General features: G+C 49.2%; 1 protein-coding gene across 2 annotated transcripts in view; it reads right to left on the reverse strand.

The window, feature by feature from the left end:
* ets1 (v-ets avian erythroblastosis virus E26 oncogene homolog 1) overlaps window positions 1-22231 on the reverse strand; it is a 115053-nt gene that overhangs the window by 17689 nt on the left and 75133 nt on the right. For both annotated transcript variants that reach the window (XM_070894264.1, XM_070894263.1), the window contains 5 exons: window positions 20546-20665; window positions 18040-18240; window positions 14986-15072; window positions 14151-14393; window positions 12347-12607 (listed from right to left, as the gene is read on the reverse strand). In XM_070894264.1, coding sequence (XP_070750365.1) covers window positions 12347-12607; window positions 14151-14393; window positions 14986-15072; window positions 18040-18240; window positions 20546-20665 — 912 coding nt within the window. The remainder of the gene's footprint in view (window positions 1-12346; window positions 12608-14150; window positions 14394-14985; window positions 15073-18039; window positions 18241-20545; window positions 20666-22231) is intronic.

Consider the following 22231-nt stretch of genomic DNA (forward strand, 5'->3'; position numbering starts at 1 on the left):
CTGGCCTAGAAATTCGGTAGGTCCTGCAAACAAGCACGGGTTGCGATGTGATAGGAACCCGCGCCCATTCGCAGGACTGCGTGCTTGAAGCGTTCAGCCGAGCACTGAACAGGCTACTGAGTGGCTGAACTCTCAGCAGCGGGCCCAAGTGCGTGCGAAGCTAGCTCCAATTAAAGCTAGCCCGCACAACTTAAAGGAAGTCTGCACTTCTTAAAGTGGAGGTGTCTCCTGCCTGCAACATGTAGTGGAAGTGATTGTAAAGGATGCGATCAGAAAAATTGTGTAAGGGCTCAACAGGCTAGAGAACAGGCTCCAAGATTCTCCGATGCTGCACTGGAGGCCAGGAGGTCAACTGCAAGAGAGAGGTCCTCTTTCCATGGGGTGGGGTGGAGGAACAGGAGGCCCTCTAGGGAATAGACGAGAGTGGGGACAGACAGCCAATGTGGTCAATGCCAGCAGTATAGCTGTGAGGACTTGGACTCAGTGCAGGAAGACATTTAATGACCTGATATGCATAGTCAAGGATGCAAATTCACCTTGCAATGCCATATCCCACCATCTGCACCACTAGCCTCACACACTGCTCAATGCACCACACCCCGATCACTCATCTACCAGCAATCTCTGCCAAACAAAACTCACATTCATAGCTTCACCTCACTGCTGCAAGCCTTACATCCATATCTCACAGCTTGAACACAATGTCAGCTATTAAATAATAACAGGCACATCACCTAAACACGTTACACCACACTGACTGACACACTTCCCCTTCTCTTACAGCACAAGGTGTTGCATAATCGCAGGCAGCAGAGCTTAACAAGCGTGAGTCAGGCACGCCTGTGTCAACTCATCCCCATGGACTCACACAATGAACCTAATGGGGCGGCCTGCAGAAGAATACTGATGGTTACGCACAATGAAACGCTTGGTACATTGGCAGGCCTGCCAGAGAGCTTGAATTCAGTGTCAAGGAGCATGGCGGAGTCCAGCTCCAGCCTTACACAGGGCTTTGGGCAGAGCTTGGAGCCCGTCCTTTCCAATGTGGAAGGACTGGCCAGATCCATTAATGCACTTGTGGGCCCAACACTCATGCAGCGTCTGATGGCCGAAGACTCTGCTTCCAGTGTCAGCTGTGGCTCAGTGGGTAGCACTCTCGCTACACACTGAGGCCCCGACCTACGAGGAAACATCAGTGGCAGGTCGGGGCCATAAAAGGAGCAGCGAGCGGCGGCCATGAGCAGCAAACCCCTGCAAGGTACAGCGCGAGCTGGTGCAGGAGGGTGACGGCTGTGAAGAGTGATGTCACTGTCATCAAGATCCAGGTCGGTGATTGGAGCGTGGGCAGATACAGCAGGAGCGGCGAGGTCGGAGCGAAGGAGCAGTGAGAGACTTTGGAGGGACGTGATTGGGGCGCAGGGGAGGCGTGAGTTCGGGGCCAGGGCGCCAGGGGCAGCACGGGCCAGCCCACACTGCGATATAGAAACATAGAAAATCGGTGCAGGAGAAGGCAATTCGGCCCTTCGAGCCTGCATCACCATTCAACAAGATCATGACTGATCGTTCACCTCAGTACTCCTTTCCTGCTTTCTCTCCATAACCCTTGATCCCTAAAGCCGTAAGGGCCATATCTAACTCTCTCTTGAATATATCCAATGAACTGGCATCAACAACTCTCTGCGGTAGGGAATTCCACAGATTGACAACTCTCTGAGTGAAGAAGTTTCTCCTCATCTCAGTCCTAAATGACTTACCCCTTATCCTTAGACTATGTCTCCTGGTTCTGGATTTCCCCAACATCGGGAACATTCTTCCTGCATCTAACCTGTCCAGTCCCGTCAGAATTTCATATGTTTCGATGAGATTCCCTCTCATCCTTCTAAACTTCAGTGAATACAGGCCTAGTCGATCCAGTCTCTCCTCATATGTCAGTCCTGCCATCCCAGGAATCAGTCTGTTGAACCTTCGCTGCACTCCCTCAATAGCAAGAATGTCCTTCCTCAGATTAGGAGACCAAAACTGAACACGATATTCCAGGTGAGGCCTCACGAAGGTCCTGTACAACTGCAGTAAGACATCCCTGCTCCTATACTTAAATCTCCTAGCTATGAAGATCAACGTGCCATTTGCCTTCTTCACCGCCTGCTGTACCTGCATGCCAACTTTCAATGACTGATGTACCATTACACCCAGGTCTCATTGCACCTCCCCTTTTCCTAATCTGCCACCATTCAGATAATATTCTGCCTTCGTGTTTTTGCCACCAAAGTGGATAACCTCATATTTATCCACATTATACTGCATCTGCCATGCGTTTGCCCACTCACTTAATCTGTCCAAGTCACCCTGCAGCCTCTTAGCATCCTCTTCACAGCTCACGCTGCCACCCAGCTTAGTGTCATCTGCAAACTTGGAGATATTACACTCAATTCCTTCATCTTACAAACTTGGAGATATTACATTGTGTGCGCACTAGGTCGGTGCAGCAGAGCAGGTCTCCAGTCGCCTTGGTTAACCCTTGCCACTGGACCAAGACCTTGCTCTGTCAAGCCCGTGTGGTGACTGGTGTGCAACGCCATCACACATTAAAAAAATCCATGCACAAGCATCTTCCGTCCTTCAGGATGTAGTTCGGGCCCTTCATTGAAACACTTGTGAACTCGTCCTTTTTTTGTCGTGGAAGCAAGTCATCCTCGTTTCGAAGGACCGCCTATGATTGATTGAGCACTCGTGCCTTTGAGTCCGAAGGTTGTGGGTTCAAGTCCCACTCCAGGGACTTGAGCACAAGAAATCTAGGCTGACACTCCAGTGCAGTGCTGAGGGAATGCTGCACTGTCGGAGGTACCGTCTTTCGGATGAGACGTTAAACCGAGGCCCCGTCTGCTCTCTCAGGTGGATGTAAAAGATTCCATGGCACTATTTTGAAGAAGAGCAGGGGAGTTATCCCCGGTGTCCTGGCCAATATTTATCCCTCAAAAAACAGATTATCTGATCATTATTACATTGCTGTTTGTGGGAGCTTGCATGTGTGCAAAATTGGTTGCCGCATTTCCCACGTTACCACACTGATTACACTCCAAAAATACTTCATTGGCTGTAAAGCACTTTGAGACACCCGGTGGCCATGAAAGGCGCTATATAAATCTAAGTCTTTATTTTTTCCATTGCAACACAAGCACCGAATGTCTGAGTGCTGCACCGGAAGCTGAGGCTAGTCATGCAAGCACAGTCTGCTGCCATCATGGCTGGGTTTATCAGTGTGGAAAAGCGCTTGCAGAGTCTCTCAGCAGTCCAGCTGTCTGTCCTCCAGAAGATTAATAGGATTGCTAAGGCGCCGCCCCTGGGGAGTGGCAATGGATCTGTGGATACTGACCCTGCTGTCCTCTCTCAGGCTAACAATAATCATCCTCCCACAACTGACACTCCGCCAGTGCCCTTGCTATTGCCTGTCAGCCAGCCAGCCCAGGCTGCTGCCACCTTTCAGAAGGGATGCAGTCCGGAGCCGGGCCTACCAGGCCCAGAGCTGCTCGAGGTCATCCTGCAAGGCTATCTACAATCTCGCCCACTGAAAGGCAGCAGCCTTCCACCAGCCATGCTGCAGCCACTGGGGTAGCACTGAGTAGGAACACTCGGAATTCTTCATGTAATATTGGATGCATATATGGATAACGTTTGATTGGAATGTGTTACGTTTAGAATAACTCCACAAGACTGTACATCTTCAGCTCAAACTATTGTGACCTTGGTCTCTTTATTGCAACTCCAGAGTGAGGAAGCAGCATGGTAGACTGCCTTTTATACCTGCTTGCCCGGGGTGTTCAGGTGACCCTTGGGTCTCCCGCAGGTGCACCCCTGGTGGCAAGTTTTACACATTGGTAGTATTTACATACATAACAGAACGTTTGCTTTTTTTTGGCTTTTATTTCAGCATTGTGACCAAGAGGACGCTGTGATGGTCAGTAACAGAGGGACGGTAAGGCGTGGGACTGGTGTTGAAGGGAAATTGGGGTTGAGTTCGTCGTACTGCAGGCGGATGATTTGATCCCAAATATCTCTGCCAGAAAGGGACTGTGTGGGTTTCCACCTTCCTTCCATTTCCTCCTCTTCTGGTCCCTCCTCCTCCTCCTGCTCCTGCTCCTGATCCTGAGCTGGTGGTCGTAACCCTGGTGGCAAGGGCTGTAGCCTCATGATGGCCGCGTTGTACAAGATACAGCAGAGGCCGACGCATCGGGACACCCACTGCAGGGCTCCTCCGGAGCAGTCCAGGCAGCAGATGCTAATAGTCTGTTCTGTGATGTTCTGTGTGGCAGCATGGCTCTCGTAAGCATGCTGCCTACATGTGATTTGGATGCGGAGCGAAGTCATGAGCCATGTCGTTAACGAATAGACCTTGTTGTCCAGTAGTTATCCTCAGTCTTGTCTTGGTGGCTTAAAGACTGATGGAACAACGGGCCGGTGCAGAATAAAAACATTGTGACTGCTGCCAGGATAGCGGGCGTTCACCATCGTGGTCGCACTCCAACTGCATATTCAGCGAGTGGCAATCGTTGCCGTTGCGGTGCAACTGAGCATTTTTATGCGGTGCCCACAAAGCCATGTGCGTGTGGTTGATGGAGCCGTGCACCGTGGGGAAGCCCGCTATCCTGGTAAAGCCACGTGCACGCTCTGGTGCCCCTCTCCGGGCATAAAGAGCTTCTGCCACCCCTCTTACGCAGAGCTGGACGGCCAACTGGGAGATGCTACAGATGTCGCCTGCTCCCGACACGAAGAAATTCAGGGCTATGGCCACAGGCAGTGCTGTCCTTGCCCTGGTGAGAGGCTGCAAAGAGGCGGCAGAGTTCTGTGAGCACCTCCTTCGTAAAGCGCAGACGCCTCACACACTGCTCCGGACTCAGGCTGAGGTAAGAGAAGTGCTTCTGGAAAACCCTAGGTGCTGAGAGCCCTTCGCCCCCACCTCCTCTCTCTGCGAGCAGCTTGTCCTCTTCTTCTCTGCCTCGGCTCCATCCCCCTGTCATGCTGCAGGCCAAGAACTAGAGAACCCATGACTGGGAGCAAGTGGTCTGACCAGAACCCTTGAAGTCAGAAGCAAGGCCTTCTCCACTTGCACACCGCTCCCTCACCTCACCAACTTTAAACAGCTCTAGAAAGCTCCAAACACTTCCACAAACGTACTCAGAGCCATTAGAAATCAAAAGGTTGTTGATGATCCATGTTCAGCTGTGTGGGGTTAAGGGCGTTAGCTCTTGCAATGACGACAAAAATGGCAGGGCTGGCATCAAATCCGCGGTGCACTCTGAGTGACATCATGATCTGCCTATTTAATGCATTTCCAGCACACGCTCCGAACAGCCGTCTTACCGCCCTCACCAAGTTGGTGTCCGGTGCAGCCTGCATCGGAAGTGTGCGTATGCTGCTCGGAAGCTATCTGGCTCCCAATTTGGCACCAGTACTGCCCAGACAACGGATGCTATGGGAGTGAATTTCTAGGTCACTCTCTTTAAGCCCCTCAATGTGACTGAGCTTGCAAACTGAGTGTCAGTCTGCATTCTCGTACTTGTGGGCTTGTGCAGTTACAGCTCTGGAAACAGAAATACTCCACATCAGCCAGGATACTTTGTGACACATCACTGGGACCCACATACACTTAAGGTAATTGCTGCTTGCAAGAATGACAAAGTATAAATATGAATCACTGCCTTCTGAGCAGTGTATAATCGTTGCACACACACACAAACATGTACATACACACACACAAACATGAACATACACACACACGTACACATACACGTACACACACACACACACTTACATACACACACACACATGTACACACACACGTGCATACACACGTACACACACATGTACACATACACAATGTACACACACATGTACATACACACATATACACACACACACACGCACACACACATGTACACACACACGCACACACACATATGTACACACAGGTATTACGTATGCACACACACACGTGCACACACACACACACACGTATACACACACACACAGGTATTACGTATGCACACACACACACACACACACGCACGCACAGCAAATTTAACCAGAAACTAATGCCAAATCCACAGAGCATATGGTTCAAATTTAACTCAGTTTGAATGAATGTGCAACAGTTTTTCTGCTAAGTTAGGATGGCTAGTGGCAGCTTGAAAGAACAGCACCTGTTAAAAAATACACCCTTCTCATCTCAGGTCCTGGGCTTGAATTTAACCCGGAGTGATGGAATGAAAGTCTTGGCTGTCTCTGCTGGCTGTAGGAATGCTTCTCAAAATAAGTTCAGGCCAGTGTTGATTCAGTTCTCACTGCATGTGGCACAATGGTGCCCCTAATTCACCAGAAACTTCCACCAAAATTGGCAATGTCACTCACAGAGGCTAATCCCTGAATTAATAATCCACTCATTTCACGATTACATGGCTGGGGGGAGAGGGAGGGACAACTCCCAGCACTGTGGGAGCACCTTCACCACACGGACTGCTGAGGCTCAAGAAGGCGGCTCACCACCACCTTCTCGAGGACAATTAGGGATGGGCAATAAATGCCGGCCTCGTCAGCATATCCTATATCGTGTGAATTAAATTTTTTTAATCCAGGGGAGAAATCACGGGGGCATTAAAAGAAATTGCATGCTTTTTTCAGTTTCTTTGAACCCGTCCGTTTATTAGTTGTAAATATATTGGAGACGTGGAAATAAGGCTGTTCCACTAAGAGTCAAGAATCATCCAATTGGGTAATGGAGAGTCTGTCTGCTTCCTAATTGGCCATGGGGCAATTGGCGGGGCACCGCAAGTATGGATGTGGTGACCAATGGTGGCTGGGGGCGGAGCGGTTGGAGGCAAAAGGTCAAACTTGGAGAGACCGTCAGGAACTCGCCCAGAGTTGGCAGCCCCACAGGTAGGCCACAAGCAATCGACAATGCAGCAGGAAGCAAACGGTTCACCGAGTCACTCGTACGGCACGTGACCGGGAGTACTGCACATCTCACCCCGTCGGTCAGAGTCACGTGACGTTCCTGGTGGGGGAGGGGCAGAAAGGGCAAATCACTCGTACGGCACGTGACCGGGAGTACTGCACATCTCACCCCGTCGGTCAGAGTCACGTGATGTTCCTGGTGGGGGAGGGGCAGAAAGGGCAAATCAGCCGTCATTATGGATTGGGAATGTTTTGATGGGAGGCACCTTTCCATTTCTGTCCCGCTGACTGCTTTGTTGCGGTTTGATTCAGAAATTAATTAGTTAAAGCTAAAATTAGCCACACTATAATCACTTCGGTGTATTAAACTCGAGACTACATGTAAATCCAGCAGTCCGGCTACAGTCAGCCTTCCTTCAGTCAAGTCTTCTCCCTACTTGGATCTTCTCAAGAACCAACCTTTAGACCAGACCCACAAAACCACAGCACACCAGAGTTTCAGCTCAGCCAGTCTGTCAAAACACCCAACGTGCCCAAAACAACCAACCCAAAGGTTGTCTTACTCAAAATAAATCTTGCTGTCACAAAAACCTGTTGCAGCAAGGAATGCAGCCAATGTCCTGCACCCCATTCCACACCCTACCCCATTCCACCCCACCCCTCGCCCCTAGTCCCCGTGAGCTCAGGGTGGTCACTGTTTCCCATTCACCCTCCATCCAACATTCAGCAAAAACCGAGAGGACGGCAAGGGCTGAAGGGAGCAGCTTTCCCTTCCCCAGTTTTCTCCCCTCCCCTCGGGAAGGCACTGACTCTTAGAAACAGAAACATAGAAAATAGGTGCAGGAGTAGGCCATTCGGCCCTTCGAGCCTGTACCACCTTTCAATAAGATCATAGCTGATCATGCAACTTCAGTACCCCATTCCTGCTTTCTCTCCATACCCTCTGATCCCTTTATCCGTAAGGGCCATATCTAACTCCCTTTTGAATATATCTAACTGCCCTCTGGTACCTCACCCAAGTGCCTGTTCTAAACGTGTTCCATATTTAGTATCAACAGGTTATTCCCAGGCAGGGACATCACATCTGAGCTCAACTTTGTCCCGGTGTCACCTCCACACACGTGCCCTGACGGGACAGTGACGGCACTGGGCATTTGTTACCCCTTCTCGAGCCCAAAGCCAATATGATCTCATCGCCACGGAGATCAGTTGGCGGGTGGAGACCGAAAGCTTTTTGATCTCTGTTCGACCCACCCCCCCACCCTTCACTTGCTGCAGTTCCCGAGCAAGCCAGCAAATGAGCTGAAAAGAGCCTCAAATCCAGCCAGTTGCCGGTCATTGTATTTAAGACCACAGAAAAGAGGATCAGTCAAAAATGAGAGGGAGGCCTTCAAACGTGTGGTGTCTTCGTATTGCCACAAACCCTTGCACCCAGGGCTGACTCATCTGTGACAAGACTGGGTCCCATTTTACAACAGATAAGATCTGGGTGACTGTTACTAGCAGAGTGAGACATGCAGTCACCTGAGGTGTCATTCATTGCCAGAGCATCTCAGTGCTTACTGTGCACCCGGACAGGGTGACAAGTCATAGGACCCCTGCCAATCGGCAGATCCGGAACCTTCTCCTCAGCGGAGTGAATCGGTGAGAGCGGGAATCAGCATTGGGACTGGAACTTCAAGCTCACAGCAGTATCAGCACACACTTGGTCCCAATAATGTGGCTTAGCAGTAGCCTGATATGAGTCAAGGAATCGAGGAAGACTTGCTTCCGCTCTTAAAGTGAGCCCTTAGATGGTTGAACAGTCCAATACGAGAACCACAGTCTCTGTCACAGGTGGGACAGACAGTTGTTGAGGGAAAGGGTGGGTGGGACTGGTTTGCCGCACGCTCTTTCCGCTGCCTGCGCTTGGTTTCTGCATGCTCTCGGTGATGAGACTCAAGCCTGAGAGTAGGACACTACAGTGTAACATCACCTGGTTCCTCACCAGCAATCCTTTGGTGTCTTTTAAGAGTGACTGCCAGTTTGGCGCCAGTGAGGACAGAATTGTGGGCTGTTCTGTGCATCAGAACCATGTGGACGAGAGGCTAAATTGAGGATGCCCCAAACACATTTTGCTTAGGCCCCTTACAGCTAGTGCTCCCAATCATGCTGTCCCTCGCTGCAGCCCACTGCATTGGAGACATGCTGAGAATTGATCCCGTCTCTGTGTTTGTTCTGAATCAGCAAGTATGATGCGGTGCTTCGAAGGTATACAGGGGCAGAACACAGGATGGGTGCTCACTGGGGAGGGAAGGGGCGAAGAGATAGTAATACACCATTAAACAAGTCACCGAACATCTCACTCACAGTCGAGACTCAAGGAGAGGCATCTTTCAAAGCAGAGTTGCAATTCTGTCTCTTTGACTTTCCTATAGAAAAAACCTTGTATACGTGATTTTATCAGTTTCCACAATCTGACCTACTTCTACCAAAGGGGTGAGGTTTCCTTGACAACCAAAGGAGGTAATAAAAACAATCGGTATTGTTTTTTTTAAGTTGTCTCTTTGCAAGTACATCTGCTAAATATTAAAATTGGTGATGGGCTATACTAGACTGGGAAAATCCAATCCTGGGTACTTGGAGCCAAATTAGCCCCAACGTCGACTCTGCTCTCTCCTCGTCTCTAATCTCTTCTCATCATGGTGCAAACCACAGATGATTAATAACACATGCACATTACCAACTGCCGAGATTAACTCTTCAACGCTTCTTCAGATTCAGCTTCAAACCATCAGAGAATCACACTGTATTGTTTCAGAGTATAGCATTAAAGTCAAGCCAAGGGTCAGGAGCGTCCATGAAAGAGCCACCTTTCACTATTCAAACTGGTCAACTCCAAGAATCTTCATAGAATAGGGATTAACTGGTTGTAAATGAGGCATTAACTGATAAGAATGAGGAGCAGGAGTAGGCCATTCGGCCCCTCGAACCTGCTCCGCCAGTCAATGAGATCATGGCTGATCCACCTCAACTTCACTTGCCTGCACTATCCCCATATCCCTTGATTCCCTAATATTCAAAAATATATCGATCTCTGTCCTGAATATAATCAACGACTGAGCCTCCACAGCCCTCTGGGGCAGAGAATTGCAAAGATTCACCACCCTCTGAGTGAAGAAGTTTCTCCTCATCTCAGTCCTAAATGGACGACCCCTTATTCTGAGACTGTGACCCCTGGTTCGAGACTCCTCAGCCAGAGGAAACATCCTCCCTGCATCTACCCTGTCTAGCCCTGTAAGAATGTTGTATGTTTCAATGAAATCACCTCTCATTCTTCTAAATTCTAGAGAATATAGGCCTAGTCTACTCAGTCTCTCCTCATAGGACGATCCCCCATCCCAGGAATCAGTCTGGTGAACCTTTGTTGCAGTCCCTCTATGGCAAGTATATCCTTTCTTCGGTAAGGAAACCAAAACTGTACACAATACTCCAGGTGTGGTCTCACCAGGGCCCTATAAAATTGCAGTAAGATGGCTTTGCTCTAATACTCAAATCCTCCTGTAATAAAGGCCAACATACCATTTACTTTCTTAATTGCTTGCTGTACCTGCATGTTAACTTTCAGTGATTGGTGTACAAGGTCCCTCTGAACACCATTTCCCAATCACTCACCGTTTAAAAAATACTCTGTTTTTCTATTTTCCTACTAAAGTGGATAACGTCATATTTCTCCAAGTTATATTCCATTTGCCATGTTCTTGCCCACACACTGAGCTGATAGTAAACTAGGCATTAATTGACACATTGCTGCTCCTAAAGGGAGGAGTTTTTGTTCCACTTCATGCTATATTAAGGCTCCTTTATGGCAGCAGCATGATGGTTACATAACTGGACGAGTAATCCTGAGAAGGCGAGTTCACATCACACCATGGAAGTTTGAGAATTTCAACTTGGTTTAAAAATCAATCTGGACATAAAAAGCTCTCAAATGTAAAAGTAACCATGAAGCTGTCGGATTGCCATAAAAAACCTAACTGGTTCATTGAATGTCCTGTAGGGGGGAAACCTGCCGCCCTTACCTGGTCTGGCCTATACATGACTCCAGTCCCACAACAATGTGGTTGTCTCTTAACTGCCCTTTGAAGTGGGGTAGCAAGGCTCTCAGCTATATCTAACTGCTTGCAGTGGTTCAAGAAGAAAGCCTACCTGTACCTTCTCAGAGTAACTTCGGATGGCCAATAAATGCCAGCCTTGCCAGTGAAGCCCACTTCCTGAGAATGAATGAACAAAAACAGTGTTGCCACCAACGACAGCCCAAGATTTAGCAGTAATGTAAATAAGACAATGATGGAGATCTATCTGAGGAAACGACTCTTCGGCATGTAGGATACTGTCGCTGCTGCCTCTTTTCCCGCCGGTTCGAACTAGCTACTCGACCCAATCGCAGGTTTCACACAGGCTGGCTCCAGAAATAAACCCCCAAATCACCAGCTTTCAAACTACTGTCTGGCAGTTGTCCCCGTGGAACCTTCCCGAAACATAAATGGGGCCAATCCCAGAGCGGTTCTGTGACATAACGACAGCGGCAACAAAAAACGATCATTATTCACACAATGCCGACAGCCTAATGAGCTGGACACAGGGCTGACAAACTTCACTTGCCACCTGGCCTAGCCTTCACACAAGGTCGAGAGGCAAAAAGCTCACCAGTGAGTCATGTGTGTGTTCTCCCAAGCTCTGGTTCTCCAATTTCCTGCAGCACCGGACCCAATATCTTTCTCTGTCTCTGTTCCCTGACCAGCTCCTCAACTCTGCCAATGTTAGCCGTGGGTCAGTGCTCGCACTCTCACCTCTGAGCCACAAGATCATTCTTGACTTGAGGCGAGACTTCAGCAAAAAGTCCAGGCTGAACCGAGGCCCCGACTGTCCTCTCAGGTGGCGGTAAAAGATCCCATGGCACTATTCGAAGAAGAGCAGGGGAGGCCTGGCCAACATTTAACCCTCAACCCACACCCTGAAGCAGATGATATGGTCATTATCACATTGCAGTTTGTGGGAGCTTGCTGTGCACAAATTGGCTGCTGTGTTTCCCACATTACAAAGGTGATTATACTTCAAATGTAGTTCTTTGGCTATAAAGTGTTTTGTGATGTCCTGAGGATGTGAAAGGCACTATATAAATGCAAGTCTTTCTTTCCTTATGCAAAAAACAGGCACAGATTTGTGAAAAATAGGGATCAGCATCCACTTCCAAATATGAACCAGGTCCTCGACCTAATCCACATCCCAAATCAGAAGCTCCTAAATCCATCGAGCTATCCAGATTTGCATAAATACATCATGATCCCGGCAGCTGTTCCTCCCAGTTGTTGTACCGTACAGTGCACAGGTCACGGGGCGAGGGAGCAGACCTTACCTGTGTATCCAGCCAGAGCTGCGGCAGGGATCACCGGCTTGTCCTTGTTTAGGTCGGTTCGTTCTCGTACATAGTCCTTGAATGTCCCTTTGGGCTTGTGATTGGGCAGGTTGCTGGAGTAATCCTCAGAGTCAAAACTGTCGTAGGAGGGCACTCGCTGGAGGCTGCTGAAGGAGGACTGGCTGCTCCAGGACTGTGTCAAGCGGTCACAGCTGTCAAAACTGTCGATGCTTTCAAAGGAGTCCTGACCACCGAGCTTACCTACGAGAGCAATGAGAGGAGCAAGAGTCAACAGGCAGTTTCAGTGTCTCAGGATGCAAACCTCTCTCTCCACTCTCCCAAAAAATGATGAGAAAGAGCATGGGAATGGGACGATGGGGTAGAATGTCAGAGAGCTGGAACATGGAAGACTGGCCACATGCAATAATTATTTATGGCTCTGATCGACTCGGCTTATATTCACTGGAATTTAGAGGAATAAGAGGGGATCTCATAGAAACATAAAATTTTGACGGGATTGGACAGGTTAGATGCAGGAAGAATGTTCCCGATGTTGGGGAAGTCCAGAACCAGGGGTCACAGTCTAAGGGTAAGGGGTAAGCCATTTAGGACCGAGATGAGGAGAAACTTCTTCACTCGGAAAATTGTGAACCTGTGGAATTCTCGACCACAGAAAGTTGTTGAGGCTAGTTCGTTAGATTATATTCAAAAGGGAGTTAGATGTGGCCCTTATGGCTAAAGGGATCAAGGGGTATGGAGAGAAAACAGGAATGGGGTACTGAAGTTGCATGGTCAGCCATGATCATATTGAATGATGGTGCAGGCTCAAAGGGCCGAATGGCCTACTCCTGCACCTATTTTCTATGTTTCTATGATCTTTCGGCTCTGTATCGCAGGTGTGAAACTACAGCTAGCTGTTCCTTTGCCTCAACAGCCTCTGGTAGTGATATGACAGTATCTGGTTTGAAGTAGACATCTATTCTCTCTCAGCACAGGAGACTTCTGTGGCTTATGTCGGCTCTCAACTGGCTGCCTGATGATGCAATTGTTCCCCTGTTATTGCAGATTTTCAATTTTTATAAAAACGACAACCAGAAGAGACAACGGAAGAGTTGGTGATTAGCCACCAGCCCACCACGAGCCCCTGGAGATTGGCATCAGTCACTGAGTGCCACACACAAGTGTTCCAGGTCTAGTCACCCCCCACCGCTGCTGGTCTGTCTCAGCCTCTTGCTGCTTCACAGGGGCCATCGCTCCAGATCTTTCAAGGCAAGACGTCAAACCCAGAAGTTACTGAATTTTAGCAACAAGCCTCCGCCCCAAGTCCACCCCCTTCACAGCCAACTCTGCCTGTGTGTATTCCAGGAGGTTGCATCACGTGACCTCCCACCTTGAACCGCCATGACCCCACGCTCCCACCATTGCTCCATCCTCTGGGTTCACCGCCTTCCCACGGCCAATGGGAAAGGGGACAGACTCTTTGTTGTCCATGGTGACTGTCAGTCAAACAGTCTTTCCCCGCGCCCACAATCAGCAATATTGTTAAAACTAATAAATGAAAGTGATCAAACAAAAGGAAAACACGCAACGGTCCAATGATTTTACCCCCGGGCGTTGCTCCCATCAGCCAGATGAACCTTCGATTCCTGGAGGCTCTAGCACAATCCTGGACGATTGCCAACCTTACCCAAGTCCCACTCTTTCCTCCCGGGCTCTACAGCTTCCATATTCCCGGCAGGAATTCCACTGGGCTCCTGGTCACCCGCTGCCGTGCTACCCTGCCCCGCGCACGGCCCTCACCTACCTCGGCTGATGCGGCCCACGCACATGTTGTCAGGCGATACCACTTCCTGCTTGATGTAATACTCGGTCTGCAGCGAGTCCACGGGAGCATCGCGGGTGATCACGGCCTGATAGTCCGCCTCGTACTTGAGCGACAGCAGCTCCTCCGAGCTGATGGGGTGCAGAGTTTGGTACGACTCAGTGATGAATCCCGGGTCAGAGTACTCAGAGGGAGGGACACACTGAGCGTGCTCTATGCCGTAGCCTGTCAGGAGAGAGGCTGAAGTCAATGCACAGCAGGGAAAGAGACAATCTCAGAGGAAACAAACCCAGAGCCTCAGCCTGCCCCAGGATTATAGAAACGCAATGGAGGTACTCCGCCGGGAGCAGGGGACGGCCTCACACCGAACTGGCTGGCCGCATGACACCATAATTGCTTCACACTGCTGATTAGTGGTCAGGAAAACCCTGGCTAATGTTTGCTCTCCCGAGCCCAGGGGCAATGAGCCAAGTATAGCTCACCTTCCATTGCCTTGCATGGCTGGGTTTAACAGTGAATAATTGCCTTCACCCACTAGCCACTGCAAGGAGCCATCCATCCACATCTGGGAGGGAGTTCGACCCACACATCTGGGCGGGAGTCTGACCCACACATCTGGGCCGGAGTCTGACCCACACATCTGGGCCACAGCCCTACATCTACATCTGGGTGAGAGTCTGACCCACATATCTGGGCCACAGCCCTACATCTACATCTGGGTGAGAGTCTAACCCACACATCTGGGCGGGATCCCCACATCCATCCGCGAGGCAGGCGACCGTGGACTGATCCCTCTGGAGGTTGAGCTGTAACTTACCCATGGGATAGGCAGAGAAGAGGCTGTTCTCGGAGTAACTTGTAACCACACCATTTACCAGAAAGGGCTTGATGTCTTCTTGGCATTCTGGCGAAAGCGAAAGTTAGACAGTCAGCAAACAATGCTTTATAAACAGGCTTTTTATGCACTCATCAAGTAGAGAGATGCTCATGCTGCATAATGCGGCACTTTGCATTTTAGACACCCAGTGTCAGCATCATATACTCCTAGTCAGGTACAGCACAGGTTACATACGGAGTAAAGCTCACTCTACATTGTCCCATCAAACACTCCCAGGGCAGGTACAGTACGGGTTAGATATAGAGTAAAGCTCCCTCTACACTGTCCCATCAAACACTCTCAGGGCAGGTACAGCACAGGGTTAGATAAAGAGTAAAGCTCCCTTTACACTGTCCCATCAACACTCCCAGGACAGTTACAGCACGGGGTTAGATACAGAGTAAAGCTCCCTCTACACTGTCCCATCAAACACTTTTTGGGCAGGTACAGCACGGGGTTAGATACAGAGTAAAGCTCCATCTACACTGTTCCATCAAACACTCCCAGGGCAGTTACAGCACGGGTTACATACAGAGTAAAGCTCCCTCTACACTGTCCCATCAAACATTCCTAGTCAGGTACAGCATGGGTTAAATACAGAGTGAAGCTCCCTCTACACTGTCCCATCAAACATTCCCAGGGCAGGTACAGCACGGGGTTAGATACAGACTCAAGCTCCCTCTACACTGTCCCATCAAACACTCCCAGGGCAGGTACATCTTGGGGTTAGATAGAGTAAAGCTCCCTCTACACTATAACAACAATATGCAACAGCCCAAATCTTAAGTGCACCCTTTCGCTATAATAGTGTCACAATGTTAGTTCCGATATCAACCATCTTGTGCCCTTGGAGTGAGATTGCCAATTTAAGTTATTTGCCAATTTATTCCTCTGCTTATTTGTGAAGCACTATATGATGTTCTTTGCATTAAAGGTGCACTATAAATGCACCTGTTGTCAATGCATTAGTGCTAAATCAGGGGCAGTTCCGTGCTCTGGACCCGAGCCTGCTGGGAGCTGAGTTGCGATTGGCCAAACTTGCTCCAGGTAGGACCTTCCACAAGGCTGCAGACAGAAGTGACCTTCATTGCAGTCTGGGTCGATGTGATAAAATCGTACAACCACACTCCAGCTGGGTCCTGGCCACATGGCGGCCCCGTATACCAACACTGCCCCAAAACTGGACACCACCTGGAACCTGCACCATGAAACACTTCACACCAAAACGGAGTCATTGGGCTCAATGCTTATGTGGTTGATACAACACTTGTTTCAATACAAGCCGGAGCAGATGTGTGTATGCCTGTGGAAGTGTGCGTTACTGTGTGCGTGTTTATGCATGTGTACGGGTGTGTGTGTGTGTGCGTGTGTGTGTGTGCGTGTGTGTACATGTGTGAGTGTACACATCACATGCCTGTGCCTGAATTAGCAGCTTTACCTGATTGTACATTCTATGGGTCAAATCTCACATCCTGCTGCCTAAACAGGAGCAGTTTCGCATATACTGTCAAACTGGACATCACCAGGCAGTGTGAGCATGGTGTTTGGGGGAGACCACACTCCCACCATCAACAGGCAGTGTGAGCATGGTGTTTGGGGGAGACCCGGCCAGGGTAGATCACACTCCCACCATCACCAGGCCAGTGCGGCAGTCAGTTAAGAACAAGGGGGTGGATTTTCCATTTCTTTGCGCTCCATTTTTCGCCCTGGAGTGACGGCGATGAGGTTTTCTGGGCCCGAGGGGGTTTCGGGACTGATTTAGCGGCGGTGCAGAGGAGCACCAGCCGGAAGTTCTGCGCCCGGTGTGCAATGCCCTGGTTGTGACACTGGCGCGTTTTTGATTTCCACCGACCCATCCGCCCCGCAATGCGCCCCACAGTGACCGTTTGGGAAATCGGGCGGTCCAACCTATACCGACTGCAGAGAGGTAAGTAATGCAGTCCTAAGGTAAGTGTGATTGATAAAAACATTTTTTTTGCGATGTATGTTGTGGTGGCGTGGGCTATGTATTGGGAATATTTTTGTGGGGGGTTTTTTCAGGTTCACTCCCCCCCTCCCGCCCCCCGGCATCTCTCGGAACGCTCCCGGCCTGGCTCTTTAGCTCGGGATTTTCCTGTGCTAAATGACAAGAGCGGCGTGCAACGCCTCCCTTAGCACTGCACCCCACACTCAGGGCCCAGCTGCCCAACCTTGCTTATTGAGGCGCAAACTGTTCCCGGGTGCAAACTTTATCGCCCCGCCACAATTACTGCCCCGAAATCACCAAAGCCAAAAATCCAGCCCAAAGAAAATAATTAGTGTTTGAAAATGAAATGGAAGAAACACACAGCAAATTCTAAACGCAAGCAAACTCCATTGTACTCGTGCTGATAACACAGTTTACTCTCAGTAATTTGACCAGATTTAGCTTTGAATACAGACACAAGTCAGGCAGGCCTGGGAAAAATAATGGTAGCAGAAGTGTGCAGGTCTCACCAGCACAAGTGTCAATGGTTTGCACTCTTTTGATCAGTGCCCACAGAGAGCACGCAAACCTGCTCTTTATGGTCAGCGGACACACGGCCCTCCAGCACTGGGCCATCGAGTCTGGAATGTAAATACCTCAGTGGGATGTAGCAGGATGTCTTGGGGGCGGGCCTTCAGCGGGGCGGGTAAGCGACCAACCGATGTGCAATATACATTAAAGCACTGATTCCAGGTGCTTCTCTACTTTACACTAGAGAACCGTCATGAATCCCAGGGGAATGATCCGACACTTAGGACACAAAGATTAGAACCATGGGGTTATACATTAGCTTAGCGCCCCTGGAAAGGTTTGGGACAGGGGAACTAAAGGGGCGCGGAGCCGTGAACGCCGGCATTCACGCCGCCCGGCACATTCGGCTGAATTTTGTGGCTGCAGACGCAAACCATTTCCCGGCGCAATATTTACCGTCTCGCCGCCATTAGCGCCCTGATTAGCCTCAAAGCGAATTTCCAGAGCCTGCGGCCTACCTTTCTGTAGCTGCTCCAGATGCTCCCAAAGGATGTCGCCCACAAAGTCGGGGGCCAGCTCCAGAAAGCTGTCCCTGCCCAGCGCACACAAACTGGCTCCACTCATTCGGAACTGGTGGAAGTCCACATTCTTCAAGCTGAATTCGTTGACAGCCCAGACTAGCCAGTGAGTCACGTGCTCGTCCATCCACTGTCGCGGGTCTGCGGGGAGTCACAACAAATACGTGGCGTTTCTGTGTCCGACGGCAATCATTCTCTAATTCTCAAAGTACAGGCAGGGCTGTGCCACAACACTCTCTAATCCCATCCCACCCGAGATGGCTCCACTCCGGGGAGGGTTCCCAATGCTCCAGGATTGACCTAGATTCTTCAGAAATTTAAAGATTAATTGCCTGAACACTGCCAGGAGAAATAGCACAGGGCATTTAAAAACAATTGTATTTGTTTTTTTAAAATTTCTTTGCACATTTTTGTTTATTCAAATATTGGAGATGAGGAGAGGGCTGTTTGGCTGGGCGGGATGGCTGAAGGTGGAAGTTCACGTGTTGAAGCCTCCAGGAATACGTCTAAACAGAGTTGGCAACCCTAACCCTAGGCTGGGCCAGGCTTTAGGAGATCACACTGACACTGAAGTGAGCGGGCCAATCGCAGGTCAGTTCCTCCCGCCAGTGAAAGTGTGCAGCGATAGCTTGGGCACGTTTACCTAACTGTCGTACTAACTAACTGCCTGGACAAAGGCTGGTAGTCAGTGAGCCAAGGATCCCATCTCTTGGGTAGAGGTGACAAGTGATCCCCAATGTTCAAAGTGGACGCTGGATTTTTCAATGTTATTTTAACACTGGAGGTAGCACATTTGTGTTAAATTGATTGTAAATGGATCACTGCTAAGATGAGACTGAATATCTAGGTTCAACAATGTGAAATTGAAAAACACAAGTTTTCTTCTCCACTCATGTCCTTTGACCTGGAGACGTGAATTAGGAATCTTCAGCAATAGCAAAATTTCAGAACTCAAGCCAGGATTCCAGCTCCTTCAACATACATCTGAAGCGATTCAAGATGGCAGCCCATCACCAGCTTTAGAGCAAAACTCGGGATCAATAAACCTTGCCAGCTGCAATGTATTTGCTTCATGGGTTCTTTACTTAAGAATCAATAGCAACACATTGCTATTAAGAACTAGTTGGTTTATTAACAAAGGTTTAACAATCACACTACACATTACCAGTTCATCCACCAGGCTCACAACCACCTGCCTCATCGTGGCTCCCCCGAACCCAACTGGCCGGGGTTTTATTGAGTCTTGTGCACATCACGTGACTGGCTAAGCCACTCCCAACTCAACAGCTCTACAACTATTTTTATATAACATTAAATCAAGTGCCCACTTTTGTAAGGGCACCAACACCCACAAATTAACAATGCAACCTTGTCAAATCAAATTCAAATGTGGTTGTCGGAGGTGATGGTGCACTTCAGTCCCTCCGGTGCCCACCTCTCGCGGAAGGCCGCCAGCATACCGATGGAACACCGCGTGCTCCATCTCCAGGGACACTCTGGCCCGTCAACAGCTTTACAACTATTTTAAGCTGAACGTTTAAATCAAGTACACCCTTTTTTAAAGGGCACTAGAACCTATAAATCCAAATTAACTTGGGAACTTTATCAAATTAAATCCAAATCATGTTCCCGGGGGTGATGATGCACTCCAGTCCCTCCGGTACCTACCTCTCGCGGAAGGCCATGAGCGTACCAGTGGACACCACATGCTCCATCTCCAGGGACACCCCGGCTCGGATGTACCCGCGGAAAAGAGGCAAGCAGTCGGGCTGAACGACCCCCTCGACCGCCCGCTGACTGGACCGATTAATGACTTGAGCATACTCACAGGTGCATACATTATACCAGCCACACACACATCCCAAGAATGAATTTTAAAAAGGTCTCTACTATTACCAATGATATAGAATCAGAAGCAGAACATTATTGGTTGGTTACCCACCTTCAGAACACTTTACCCCTTCCCCTAAACACACTTTCTTAATTCCAAACACTGACCCCAATATCAGCTCCCAATCTTGATCCAAACTCGCAGTTAACTAGCTTCACTGCCACGTTCAGACTGGTATAAATTTAAACAGATGGTGCGACAATACATCACTCGTGCGCCCTGAAATGATTTTCCTCCATTTCTACCCTGGACAGGCCTGAGCATTATTTAAGAGGTGTCCATGATTCATACACAAAGGGAGGTGGCCCCATGTTGTCTGATTTTGGAAGAGCTGGGTGCCCTTTTTGATGTCAGACGTAAATATAAATGGGATATTCACAGTGTGATAGACAACACTTCCTGCTTCGAAAGAAGCTAGAAAGCTCCCCTGAAGGTGTGAGAGAGCCCCTTTAAAAATGGCATTACCCCTGGCCACAGCAGCATCTGATTGGAAGATACCCAAGGTGAAGCCGATATAGGAGGAGCTCTCCCATCGCAGTGAGCCGTAATGTTTACCTTTTGGGATTCCCAGTCTCTGCTGTTCCCTGGTGAATTCGCTAAACGTGGCCTTGAGGGCTTGAGACATCATTTTGTTGCTGCTGGGAGTCAGGAGTGGGATATCCCCACATTCCAGATCTGAAAGGAATTGAGAAAAAACAGAGGCATTTTATAGCAAACATCACTCAACATCCAGGAGTCCCGACAACACTTGTGGGTCTGTGAAGGGATGCCGATATTACTTAGGCTGTGTGTCAGTTGGGTATGGGACATGACCATCCAACGCTAGACTCTGGATGGTTCGATTGTGGGAACTGCTGAAAATAACCAGCCAGAGACTATGGCCGTGGTTGCTCACACTCCATCCTCTATCCCGTTCACACACACGGCCCATGAGGCTCCTTTAAATGAGAAATTGAGAAAAAACAGAGGCATTTTATAGCAAACGTCACTCAACATCCAGGAGTCCCGACAACACTTGTGGGTCTGTGAAGGGATGCCGATATTACTTAGGCTGTGTGTCAGTTGGGTATGGGACATGACCATCCAACGCTAGACTCTGGATGGTTCGATTGTGGAAACTGCTGAAAATAACCACCAGAGACTATGGCCGTGGTTGCTCACATTCCATCCTCTATCCCGTTCACACACACGGCCCATGAGGCTCCTTTAAATGGAGGTAACTGGGTAGTGAATCGGCGGCCAGCTTGGGCTTTAGGCCGGAGAGGCCAGAGCCATCCATTGCTTCACAACAAAACACCAAAACACTGCGGATGCTGGAGATCTGAAATATAAACAGAAAGTGTTTATATTTCAGATCACCATGTTCTGATGGAAGCTCATCAACCTGAAACGTTAACTCTGTCTCTCTCTCCATAGATGCTGCCTGACCCGCTGAGATTTCCAGCATTTTCCCTTCTTATTATCATTTTGTAATGCCTGCTGCCATCCACTAACCATGCCATCTCCTGCTCCACCTCCTCTCCTGAACTCACAGATTGGTGCTGGGCTAGAATTTGGTGGGAATCCACTGCCCTCCCATACCTCATCCAAGTGGCTATCCTACATGTAATTATTGTTCCTGTTCATGGTTGGACACTGCCAGACATGGCACTCAATTACTAATGCAGATATGAAAAAAAGAAAGACTTGCATTTATATAGTGCCTTTCACGACCACCGGACGTCTCAAAGTGCTTTACAGCCAATGAAGTATCTTTGGAGTGTAGTCACTGTTGTAATGGGGGAAACATGGCAGCCAACTTGCGCACAGCAAGCTCCCACAAAAGGCAATGTGATAATGACCAGATAATCTATTTTTTGTTATGTTGATTGAGGGATAAATATTGACCGGAGATAACTCCCCTGTACTTCTTCAAAATAGTGCCCTGGGATCTTTTATGATCACCTGACAGGGCAGATGGGGCCGCGGTTTAAAGTCTCATCCGAAAGACGCACAAATGTCCAATACATGCCTCACACCAGGGACTGTCGATGTCAGCTCAATTAACGAAGGCCAGATTCATCTCATCAGCCCGTTCCGACACGGACAAAGAGAGTAAATCAGGAGCAGAGCAGAGTGGGAAGCAGCAGCACAGGAGAGCGAGGAGTGGAATGAGATAGCAATTTGGAGGGAGCTGGCAGATCCTAAGTCAGCTCGGAATGCAGCCATTGGCATTCTCCTCCGGCCTGGGTCAATTCAACC

The sequence above is a fragment of the Pristiophorus japonicus genome, chromosome 11, assembly GCF_044704955.1.
Source record: "Pristiophorus japonicus isolate sPriJap1 chromosome 11, sPriJap1.hap1, whole genome shotgun sequence".
NCBI lineage: Eukaryota > Metazoa > Chordata > Chondrichthyes > Pristiophoridae > Pristiophorus > Pristiophorus japonicus.